Source organism: Salvelinus namaycush, chromosome 7 (assembly GCF_016432855.1).
Source record: "Salvelinus namaycush isolate Seneca chromosome 7, SaNama_1.0, whole genome shotgun sequence".
In the NCBI taxonomy this organism is placed as follows: domain Eukaryota; kingdom Metazoa; phylum Chordata; class Actinopteri; order Salmoniformes; family Salmonidae; genus Salvelinus; species Salvelinus namaycush.
In genome coordinates this window covers 34,880,915-34,893,526 of record NC_052313.1, presented here as the reverse complement: position 1 = coordinate 34,893,526, position 12,612 = coordinate 34,880,915, and the positions used below count along the sequence as shown (strand labels likewise).

At 41.5% G+C, this 12,612-nt stretch overlaps 1 protein-coding gene across 1 annotated transcript; it reads left to right on the top strand.

Moving 5' to 3' along the window:
* The first annotated feature begins 230 nt into the window (after positions 1 to 230).
* Positions 231 to 10,154, top strand: LOC120051197 (Krueppel-like factor 6). The gene is made up of 4 exons (XM_038997925.1): positions 231 to 495; positions 3,180 to 3,756; positions 7,103 to 7,226; positions 7,537 to 10,154. Exons 1-4 carry the CDS (start codon positions 394 to 396, stop codon positions 7,586 to 7,588), a joined length of 855 nt encoding a protein of 284 aa, XP_038853853.1. The 5' UTR covers positions 231 to 393; the 3' UTR covers positions 7,589 to 10,154.
* The last annotated feature ends 2,458 nt before the right edge of the window (positions 10,155 to 12,612 follow it).

The following is a 12,612-nucleotide window of genomic DNA, read 5'->3' as shown; positions in this document are numbered from 1 at the left end:
GAGGCGCAACTCACTGACACTCGAAGAGAGTAGGCAATATCACACGCACACGCACACGCTTCTAAAAATAGCTGTCCAATGAATGTAAAGGATCTATGAGTCAAATTCACCAATCACATTTGACAGGACCAATGTCACGAGGTGTTGGGTAAATTGCTAGGTTTGAATACGGAAGTTACATGTTACTGGCTTCGCGTTTAGTTCAGCGCTTGTAAATAGTGTAACTTCAACACCAGCGAGGAACAGTCGTCTGTTAACGGGGCAGCGAAACAACGTTTAACTGCAGTGCACTTTATATGTCCAAGTAAAACTTGCCTGTTCGAGATTGACCAACATTTTTAACATATTGATCTTGTTGAAGCGCAGCTTTTTAGCCCACATTTCGGATTTCAAATGGATGTTCTACCAATGTGCAGCATATTTCACGAACTTCAGATTGTACACGACACGGGCTACTTTTCAGCCTTACCATCACTGGAGGAATATTGGCAGCAGGTAGCCTAATATTATTTATTATAATTTGAAACTATTGATTTAACTGAAATTAACAGCTCTGACCAATCAGTCGTGTTTTTTGATTGGATGTTACTGTGGCATGGCAGTAGAGTACTACAGTACTTAAATTATAAATTAATTGATACAAATTGATACATTGTATCTTATGAAAGCACTTTCACTGTATTCAAATGTCCTCTATTTGTCTGTGGTCAAACGGTTGCCCAATGCGTTCCGTTTTTTCTTCAGTTATACACTAAATGTATATTTTTGTCAACTTGTCAGTAGTTCGAACATGCAGATGCCCGTGTCCATCTGGATGTGTCAAATTCGAACTCTCAGTTTGCGTGAAAGCCCTAGAACACGGTTTCCCATTGGTCTTGGGCCCCTGTGCACGTTTTGGTATTTGCCCAGGTACACAGCTGATTCAAATAACTAACTCTTTAGCAAGTTTTGATTATTTGAATCAGCTGTGTAGCGCTAGGGCAAAACCCAACAGCGGAAGCCCCAGGACCGCGTTGGGAAACCACGCTCTTGTCTAGAACATGTGGAAAATAACCAAGCATAGTCTATTTCTTATTTATATGGGCATCTCTGAATGGAGGCCCAACCAGCCTCACCAGATGCAAAAGATATGGCGTTCTATACAGCTTGTTGATTCGCATGAGACCATTGCTACCAATCAATGTATGGCACAAGTCTTGTTCAGTGTTGCAATGTTTGACCTCTCGGGAGTTTGCATTGCAATTAATGGGTTGTGACTAACGTTAGTATCTGGTAGCGTAGCCTAGTGGTTTGGTATTTTCTTTAAGTTGTTGCATGTGCACGCCTTTATGAATCTCAGAAATGAACTCGAAAGCAATTATTTGGTTCAAGTAGCCTAATGGAGATGTCAGTTGTCAGTCAAAATGCTGCGGAACTGACCTCGTTAGTAAGTGGATGTTTTGTTGCTGCAAAGTAGCCTAACCAGATTATTGCCAGCCTAAAATGTTTTCATTTAATTTTGAAAATGTATACAATTTACACCAATAGTCTTGCATAACTGACCCCAATTTTAATCTTATGTGATTGAAATTGATGCAAGTAGTTTCCTAACATGCTGACGAGACCGCACGTGTGCGCCATCACGCTTACGTTGATTGTGTCCACCCACACCAGACGCGACGAGGGCACGCAGGTTGAAATATCAAAAGGAACTCTCAACCAACTATATTAATTTGGGGACAGGTTGAGAAGCATAACATTTATGGCAATCTAGCTAGCTAGCCTGCTGTTGCTAGCGAAAGTTACTCACATAGTATGTCATCAGTAGTGTTGATTGATTAATTCCAGTCAATAAATTTGGATTAAAAATGCCTAGGTAGCTGAGCCACCCGAAGTTTGACATATAAACCACATTTTATCACATTCAAATGTTCTATTAACACAAATAAATGGGCTTATTTTACGCTATAAATGCATGATGTTACCACTTCCTTTCCCCTGGCCAGAGGGGATCAGAGCATATAGGCTTGTCTAGGGTACCTAAAGCTGTGGTTATCAGTAGGCTATAGTTCAGACTGAAGCACAGATTAATTGTGCACAAATTGACAAATCATTAGGGAAATCAGTCTAAACAACAGGTACTTTCTCCCTGTTTACAATGCTTTTGTGTACATTTTTTATTGAACTAAATCAAGTGCTGTTGCAAATGCCATCTCGCCATACATTTGCCAGCAGCCCTGCTGTGCTGATCTCTGCGACGTGGATAGATTGAAATCGCCACACAATGCTACAAATGAAAAAACACACATCCTATGTGTTATCTATTTTTTTTAATACAGTATTGACAGGAATGGACTATCATTAATTTTAGTATAACTTATTTTTACAAAAATAAATGGAAAGGGTATTTTAATTATAAATTAAAACCATAGTCTGATCTCTCACTCAATAATACTGACCATACGGTTTATTCCTCTGAAACACTACTGAAGCAATACATTTGCATGTCGAGCAGTGTATTTCAGTATGCTTCTATCCAAACTGTATCAAATGTCAGCAGTGACCAATTCATGTGCACATGAGTAACTTGACATGATTGGCTAAGATTGTGGAAGGGGTAGTTATGCCCTTTGCCTAGGGCCGATTTTATTTTTTTTCAGCTGTTCTTGTCAAACCTACATCCTGCTATACCTCCAAGCAGATGACCCTGCTTTTAATGAATCTTCAAGATCTAGGATCAAATCTGAATATATTTATTGTAACGAATGGAGAACTGAATGACTGCATTCTGGGGGGAAGGACGATGCATGCAATGCGTCATGTCAATTGAATGAGTCTTGGGGAAGCAGGAAGTTCAGTGGCTTCCTTAAAATGACACTAAATATGCTCTGAGTCATTCATTGCACCACAGAACTGAGAATGTATATATTAACTGTTCCTCCACATGTACATGCTACTTAGGATATGTGATGGTCAAGAAGAGCTGACTTGATGTTTGAATGTGAGGCTGTGGTTTACACAGCTGTTCTGCACTGTGAACCAAAAGAAACAAGTAGCACAACTATGATGTCATAAAGCGTCAATGCTGTTGCTACTACTACTTTTGTTGGTGGTCTGGTAGCTGTCTGAAATGCAATGCACCTTGTGATCTTTACTATTAATGCATTCTAATCATGTGTTTTTGTTTGTTCCTCAACCAGACATGCTTGGAGTTGGAACGGTATCTACAGAGCGAGCCTTGCGTCTCAACGTCCAATATCAAGTTCAAGACGCAGGAGCATGACCCGTGGAGCAAGGTGATCCTGGCGTGTGGGGATGAAGCGATTGACTCCGACTCAAAGATCCCTCTGGTCAAAGAGGACAATCAGGATAGCCCAATCTTGGAAACCAAAAGTGTTAACTCTGACGCCAACAGCGAAGCGTCAGACAGTTCTGGGGAGCTCACGCAAGCACACAGCTTTACCTCAAACCCTCTGGGGTCGGTTCTGGCCTGTTCTGGACCTTTTAGCGCTTGTATCATTAGCACTCCACCATCCTCCCCAGAGGTCAGATCGGAACCCAGCATCTCACAAGGCTGGAGAAGCGTACACACGGAATTGCACTTGCCGGTAGAAATGCGGACAGGCGGCATCGGGAAGAACTCGGGAAAGACTAGGCTGGTCAGTGGAGATCCATCACCGGATGGGAGGAGACGGGTGCACAGGTGTCACTTCAACGGATGCCGCAAGGTTTACACAAAGAGTTCGCACTTAAAAGCACACCAGCGCACTCATACAGGTTGTGAAACACACATTTCCCTATGCTATCACAACGGAGGCCTCTGGCTTTGGTGTTTACATTTGCATTGCATAACCTTGGGGGGGGAACACAACCTGTGGCCAAAGTGACATTGATGGCACAAAGCTTCCTCACTTCAATTTAAATGTTAATTTTCTAATGTGCCAAATACAACAGGTGTAGGTAGAATTTACCGTGAAATGCTTACTTACTAGCCCCTTAACCAAAAATGCGTTTCTTGAAATGGAGTAAAGAAAATATTTCCTAAATAAACTACATTTTTTTACATTTTAGTCATTTAGCAGACGCTCTTATCCAGAGCGACTTACAGTAGAGTGCATACATTTTATTACATTTACATACTGAGACAAGGATATCCCTACCGGCCAAACCCTCCCTAACCTGGACGACGCTATGCCAATTGTGCGTCGCCCCACGGACCTCCCGGTCACGGCCGGCTGCGACAGAGCCTGGGCGCGAACCCTAATGTAAAAATAAATAAAAAATGTAACAAGAAAATTGCATAACAATAACGAGGCTATGTACAGGGGGTACCGATACCGAGTCAATGTGTTGGGGTACAGGGTAGTTGAGGTCTTTGTAAAGTGATTATGAACAGTGAGTAGCAGCAGTGTAAAAGGGGGGGTGGGTGGTGGGTGGTGTCAATGTAAATAGTTCAGGTGGCCATTTGGGGGTAGAAGCTGTTAAGGAGCCTTTTGGTCCTAGACTTTGCGCTCCGGTAGCGCTTGCCGTATCAGAGAGGAGACTTGGGTGACTGGAGTCTTGGACAATTTTTTGGGGGGCATTCCTCTGACACTACCAAGTATATAGGTCCTGGATGTCAGGAAGCTTGGCCACATTGATGTACTGGGCTGTACGCACTACCCTCTGTAGTGCCTTGCGGTCAGATGCCGATCAGTTGCCATACCAGGCGGTGATGCAACCGGTCAGGATGCTCTCAATGGTGCAGCTGTAGAACTTTTTGAGTATCTGGGGACCCATGCCAAATCTTTTCAGTGTCCTGAGAGGGCGGGGGGAGGTGTTGTCGTGCCCTCTCCACAACTGTCTTGGTGTGTTTGGACCTTGATCGTTTGGTGATGTGGACACCAAGGAACTTGAAGCTCTCAACCTGCTCCGCTACAGTCCCATCGATGAGAATGGGGGCGTGCTGGGTCCTCCTTTTTTGGGTCCTCCCTTTTTTTTTTGTCCACAATCATCTCCTTTGTCTTGAACACGTTGAGGGAGAGGTTGTTATCCTGGCACCACACTGCCAGGTCTCTGACCTTCTCCCAATAGGCTGTCTCATTGTTATCAGGCCTACCTGTTGTCAGAACTTAATGATGGTGTTGGAGTCATGCTTGGCCACGCAGTCGTGGGTGAACAGAGCGTACAGGAGGGGACTAAGCATGCACCCCTGAGGGGCCCCAGTATTTAAGATGTGTTGTTGCCAACCCTTATCACTTGGAGGCTGTCAGGAAGTCCAGGATCCAGTTGCAGAGAGGTGTTTAGTCCTTACCTTAGTGATGCACCTTGTGGGTACTAAGGTGTTGAATGCTGAGCTGTAGTCAATGAACAGCATTCTCACGTAGGTGTTGCTTTTGTCCAGGTGGGAAAGGGCAGCGTGGAGTGCGCTTGAGATTGCGTCATCTGTGGATCTGTTTGGGCGGTATGCAAATTGGAGGGGGTCTAGCGTTTCTGGCATGATGCTGTTGAGAGCCATGACTAGCTTGCCTTCATTACTGTTACACACAAGTCATATGTAATTTAACTGCAAGAAATTGCTATTCTTTATTTCACCAAATGGTATTGTCTGTCTTGTTTGTTGTGTAATGTAATCAAAGTTACAGATCCAGTTCATTGCGAGTCCTCATGCAGTCAGAGTGCCAAGGTGCAGTTACTCAGAATATTAGCCACGCATGACTGTGACCTAATCTACCTTGAATGTGTCTGAATGCTGAGGGGAAGGGGAGACGGTCACACTGAAAGGCAGCCACAGTGCACATGGGGATGGAATGGACTTGGTTTACGTCCCAAATGGCACCCCATAGTAGTGCACTATATACACTGTTTCTCATGGTCTGAGAGTCTTTAGGTGCCTTTTGGCAAACTCCAAGTGGGCAGTCATGTGCCTTTAACTGAGGAGTGACTTCCATCTGGTCACTCTACCACAAAGGCCTGATTGGTGGCGTTCTGCAGAGATGGTTGTCCTTCTGAAGTTTCTCCCATCTCTACAGAGGAACTCTGGAGCTCTGTCAGAGTGACCATCGGGTTCTTGGTCCCCTCCTTGACCAAGGCCCTTATCCCCCGATTGCTCAGTTTGGCTGGGCGGCCAGCTCTAGGGAGTTTTGGTGGTTCCAAACTTCTTCCATTTAAGAATGATGGAGGCCATTGTGTTCTTGGGGACCTTCAATGCTGCAGACATGTTTTGGTACCCTTCCCCAGATCTGTGCCTCGACACAATTCCTTCCACCTCATGGCTTTGTGTTTGCTCTGACATGCACTGTCAACGGTGGGGCCTTTTATATAGACAGGTGTGTGCCTTTCTAAATCATGTCCAATCAATTGAATTTACCACAGGTCGACTCCAATCAAGTTGTAGAAACATCTCAAGGATAATCAGTGGAAACAGGATGCACCTGAGATCAATTTCGAGTCTCATAGCGAAGGGTCTGTTTACCTATGTAAAGGTATTTCAGTCACATTTTTTTTGTATAAATGTGGAACATTTTTGCTTTGTCATAGTACACATTTTTTCGGCTTTGTCATGATTGGGTATGGTGTGTAGATTGAGGAAAAACATTTTATAATTTTTTAGAAATAAGGCTGTAACGTAACAATGTGGAAAAAGTCAAGGGTTCTGGATACTTTCCGAATGCACTGTAGGTATAGGGAATAGTGCCATTTGGGATACAGCCATTAGCTATGGTTCTTCAAAACAGATTTCGTTTCAGCATTGGAAAAGGGAGACTGACCATTCCCTATTTTTGATTAGCTGTGTGAAATTACATGTGTGGTTTCTCTACGAGCTCTGACTCTTTAAGACTGCAATTACGTCCAACGGATAAGAGGCCTTTCTTTGTTCCTAACATGTTTTTGAGTTGGGTAACAGGTTCATTGGAATTAGACTAGATTTATTGTAGTGTCTGAGTAAAGTTGTGTAGCTGTCAAGTGATTACCGCCATGTCATTTCCATTCTCTTTACTACCAAAGGTCATTGACCAGAAGGAACGATGACAATTTACCTTAGCTTAGCACACAGCATGTTTCACATTGACTGGAGGTTAAAAATGGATTGTTCAATATTGCATTAATTTCACAGGTCATGTTATTTTTGTTTATTTCATAGGTGAAAAACCATACAAGTGTTCATGGAAGGGCTGCGAGTGGCGATTTGCACGGAGTGATGAGCTAACCAGACACTTCAGGAAGCACACTGGGGCCAAGCCATTTAAATGCAGTCACTGTGAAAGGTAAGCTCCATCACTATGCTATCTACAATTGAGACCACCTGAGTGTTTACACAAACCCTCTTGATACCATTTACTCAAGTGCGAGTTGTTAGTATGTCTGTTCATTCATTGATGTGAATAGCATTGCATTGTTAACAAGTGCTTCCTGAAAATGCTTAGTCAAATGTGTAATTCAACCCTTAAAATATGTAATTATATTGCCAGCCTGTAATGTTCATTTGGGATCTGTACTTGTATCCTAGACATATTCAGTATTGTTTTGTATTAGTACACTCCAGTTCACACTTTCCATCTCTCGGTTTGCCTCCAGGTGTTTCTCCAGGTCCGATCACCTTGCCCTCCACATGAAGAGACACCTCTGAGCGTCGCGGAGCCATATAAGCCATTTAGCGAAACGAACTAACGCAGCAAAGGGGAATGTTGTCTCATAACCAGTCTCATGGTTGATCTGCCCTTCAGAGGACTGAGCTAGGGGAGTGTGTTCAAGCCAAAGCCTGCCATTTTGCACCATACCCAGTGCTTCCGGGATGGACGAACCCCTTGGAGAAAACTAATGACAAAATTATGTATGGAAGGAAGCAGACAATTTAATTGAGGGAATGGGAAAGAGAAAATAAGACACAATGCATTAATTTCTTTTTTTAATGTGTGGTTGGTGCGTGATGTATTGAGGTGGCGCAACTGTCTCCTGGACAACCGATACACTGGTACTTCACAAAAACTTTCTACGGTAAGCATGTGTGGACTGCGAATATCTGACTGGGTTGCCTTGCCAGTGTGCAAAGAGGGGGAGGCAAAGGTCTTATGGTACCGTTGTTTCTGTGGACTGAATGGTATCAGGGAACAAGTTCTGTTTCCTTGTGGTCGTGAGTACGGGTGTGTGAGGAAAGTGTCTACCTGCCTGTCAAGCAGCAGCGAGACTGAGTTAATTATTATTTTTTAATTTTTGCCAGAAGCCTTGAGGGGTTGTGGTAGGGGGTGATGTTGTATCCCCTCCAGTTAGCAGAGGCCAGGGCAGAAACTCCACAATGTGAGTTTTTTTCTAGTGTTTGGTGCAGCTATTAAATGTGCAATATGTACATGGCTTGTTTTTTTATAACACAGCTAATGTGCTTAGAAGTTATAACACAATGAACTATACTATAACTTCAGTATCATAGACAGGTGTTGCATGGTTCTGGAGGTTATTTGCTTTTCCTGTTATTCCGGAATCAGGACTGCAAATGGATTTCTATCAAAGTGCAGCTAAATACCAATAGTCAAATGTTACAATATTGTACATAAAGCCTTGATTTTTTTTTTTTTTGTATTCAGTACTTTCTTTGGTTGGAGAAATCACTATTGCCTAATTAACTGAATCATTCATGAAGCTATTTTTTTCACTCCTATGCATTTAGGACTCTTGAATTCGATTTTGTATATTCCATCTTTTCTACCTGATAAGACACCATTTAATTTAATTAACAGTGCATTGTGTAAGTGACCTAGACTTGTGGTTTGGTTTTCTCCTGGTGGGGGTCACATTGTATGGGTGATTTGAAAAGATTTAAGGCACAATTTCACATGAACTTACTTGCACCGTTCCTTGTTTTCAGAGACAGCTAGGCCTATTAGCCCATATGTAGATTTGTGAATAAAGTGTTTATGACATGCAGAGTAAAGATCCTCTATTAGATCATCAGGGTGCTTTTGTTTTGCTATAACCTATCTATATAGTACATTCAGTTGAATCAGACCAAAACCCATGTAAATGGAATTTAAATGGGTATCTTCAAGTCATCATGTAGAGCACTTTAAACAATGTATTATTAAACAAATGTACTGTATGTCGTTCCACATTTGGTTTTTGTGTAAAAATGTAGCTCGACGGTACAAAACAACCTGATGAGACTATAGGGCTAAGTCCGAGATGGCACCTTGTTCCCTTTTATAGGGCACTATTTTCAACCAGACCCCTATGTATGGTGGTCAAAAGTAGTGCACTATATGGAATAGGGTGCCCTTTCAGATGCACCCTAGCACTAGGTCATGGAGCTTTTGGTTTGTGTAAAGACAAGGTTAACTTGAAAGTGATAGTGCTGCAGCTGTGTTCAACAATGTCTGGGCTTTGGGTTTGTAGAGAACTCAGGGCCCAGTCTCACTGTAGACCAATATCCTCCCCCTCCAACCAAGCTAAGGAAAAACCCTAAAGATTTATTGTAATTATCAAGCTCTAGTTGGACAGGCCTTACCTTGTATTGCATTTCTAATTAAATGTTTTGCTGGCATAGAATCTGTTAACTGCTGTTTCTGGGAGTTTGCTATTGACCCATTTGGGCATTCATTTGTTTTAGTCCATGCAGCTACAGTGTTATCAAAACCAATGGTGAACAAGATTCTGTAGAAAATGTAAAAGATCAATCCATCTCTCCCCATTCGAAACTGATTTGTTTATGTACACACATGGAAAAATGTGACATCTTTCGTCAATGTTATTTGCCCTGTGTATTAACAGTACAATAGGATGTTAATGGGTGGGGAATTTAGAGACTATGATATTTTTGCAGGGTAAGGGACCGAAATAATAATGTTAAAGGATAATTTATTGTACCATGTGTCATTAAATGTCTAAGGCTAGACTCAAGGATTAAAAATTGAAGTATAACAAAGTACATGGACTTATTCTATTCAATATCATTTACATGCCATGCTGTGGGTGAAAAGGAATTTGATGTTGCAGCAAGATCAGTGAAGCAGGGCCACAATATTTTCAGTACATTCAGAAAGTTTTCAGACACCTTGACTTTTTCCAACTTCTGTTAGGTTATAGCCTTGATCCTAAAATGGATAAAAATCAAACTGCGCAAATGAGGGAGGAGGGCCTTGGTCAGGGAGGTGACCAATAACCTGATGGTCACTTTGACAGAGCTCCAGAGTTCCTCTGGGGAGATGGCAGACACTTCAGAAGGACAACCATCTCTGTAGCACTCCACCAATCAGGCCTTTATGGTAGTGGCCAGATGGATGCCACTCCTCAGTAAAAGGCATATGACAGCCTACTTGGAGTTTGCCAAAAGGCACCTAAAGACTCAGACCATGAGAAACAGAATTCTCTTGTCTGATGAAACTGAGATTGAACTCTTTGGACTGAATGCCAAGTGTCTCGTCTGGAGGAAACCTGGCACTATCTGTACGGTGAAGCATGGCTGTGGCAGCATCATGCTGTGGGGATGTTTTTCAGCAGCAGGGACTGGGAGACTAGTCAGGATCGAGGCAAAGATGAACGGAGCAAAGTACAGAGAGATCCTTGAGGCAAACTCTCCAAATACAGGTGTGCCAAGCTTGTACCCTCATACCCAAGAAGGCTTGAGGCTGTAATCACTGCCAAAGGTGCCTTAAAGTACTGAGTAAAGAGTCTGAATACTTATGTAAATGTGATATTTCAGTTTTGTATTATGTATAATAGGCAAACATTTCTAAACCTGTTTTTGCCTTGTCATTGAGGTATTGTGTGTAGATTGATGAGGGTAAAATAAAAAAAATGAAGGCTGTAACAAAATGTGGACAAAGTCGTGGGATCTGAATATTTTCCAAATGCTCTGTATTTTAGTACAGAGGATTAGCACAAACATTACAATGCCAGCAACGGTAATGCTTTTTTGGGGGCAAGGAATAGAAGTAGAACATTCTGTCTTTGTAACAGAACCACCAATATCATTCAGGTGGTAATCAAACCTCATTTGTTTGAGTCTTAACCAACAGTTTCCATCACTGTCTGCATCCAAATGTTTTCCGATTAGTGTACTACTTCTGACCAGGGATCATAGGGCTCTGTTCAAAGGTATTGCACTATACAGGGAATAGGGTGTCATTCTCTATATGTCTATCTCCTCCACACACAGCTCCCCTTGTTCCCTACAGAATGTTTGTAATAAATAAAGACACAAAAAAAACAATGTAAGATTATTTTTGCTCTGACAATTTATATTTGAAATAGTTTTGCAAAATTGTTATTTCTGTATGAATGTATTTTTTTTTTTTTTATAATATGAATCTTATCAGACTTATGCTTTGTTTAATTTTTTTCTCTTTACTACAGTTCATATTTTCAGGGATTGCGGATCGGTTTATGTACACAGACGGTCAGTTTCCCAGACACAGTTTGAACTTAGTCTTCTATTAAAGGGATACTTATGGAGTTTGGCAATGAAGCCCTTTATCTACTTCCCTAGAGACCGATGAACTTGTGGATACCATTTTTGTGTCCAGAAAGAAGGAAGTTGGAGGTAATTTTGCGAGTCAATGCTATCTAGTGACATAAAAATTGTATTCTTGAGTTCATCTGACTCTGGGGAAGTAGATAAAGGGCCTCATTGCCAAAATCCTGTAGTATCCCATCAAGAAACACTTTTCAATGGTGAATCTCCAGGCAGTGAGAGGTGGAATGGGGTGTATAGCTCTATGTGAGGCCGAACAAGACCTCTTGGAACGGTGGGTCTAGTCTTTTCACCGTTCAGCTTGGCGCGAGAGGGACCTCAGGATTGCGTTCTGAAAAGCTTTCGTTATAGACGTTAGATATATCCGGCTCTGATTTTATTTGATATATGTGTTAAAAACATAAACTAGTTATTTTAAACCAACTTATATCAGTTTATTGCGATTTTCGGTATTTTCTTTGTTATGTGTTATGGTGAGTTGGACACTTCTGTGCCGCATGGCCAGCTTTGTTAGCTAATTCGACAGAGGAAGACGACATTCTACAACCGGACAACGATTATTCTGGACAAAGGACAACTTGTACAAGATTCTGATGGAAGCTCATCAAATAGTAGGAACCATTTATGATGTTATTTCGTATTTCTGTCAAATGTTTAGACGTATATTCCGCCCTGATTTTGGGCGCTGTCTCGCTATAACGTAAGCTGTATGTCGTACTAAAGTTATTTTTAAAAATCTAACACAGCGGTTGCATTAAGAACTAGTGTATCTTTAATTTGCTGTCCAACATGTATTTTTTAGTAAAGTTTATGTTTAGTTATTTGATTAGATTAGGTGCCTCTCCAAGATTTCTCCGGACAATATTTCTGCATTTTCACTACGTATTCACGTATTCACATATTTTCGAACAAACCATATATGTATTGTGTAATATGATGTTATAGGACTGTCATCTGATGAAGTTTGAGAAGGTTAGTGAAAAAATGTATATCTTTTGCTGGTTTATTCGCTATTGCTAACGTTGCCTTGAATGAATGCGGTTGTGTGGTAGGCTATTGTAGTAAGTTAATATAATGCTATATTGTGTTTTCGCTGTAAAACACTTAAAAAATCTGAAATATTGGCTGGATTCACAAGATGTTTGTCTTTCATTTGCTGTACACCATGTATTTTTCATAAATGTTTTATG

Coding starts and splice junctions, on each gene's coding strand:
- LOC120051197 (XM_038997925.1), top strand. CDS start 394: ATGGATGTTCTACCAATGTGCAGCATATTTCACGAACTTCAGATTGTA. Junction 3,757..7,102: donor ACACCAGCGCACTCATACAG/GTTGTGAAACAC, acceptor TTTATTTCATAG/GTGAAAAACCATACAAGTGT. Junction 7,227..7,536: donor AAATGCAGTCACTGTGAAAG/GTAAGCTCCATC, acceptor GTTTGCCTCCAG/GTGTTTCTCCAGGTCCGATC.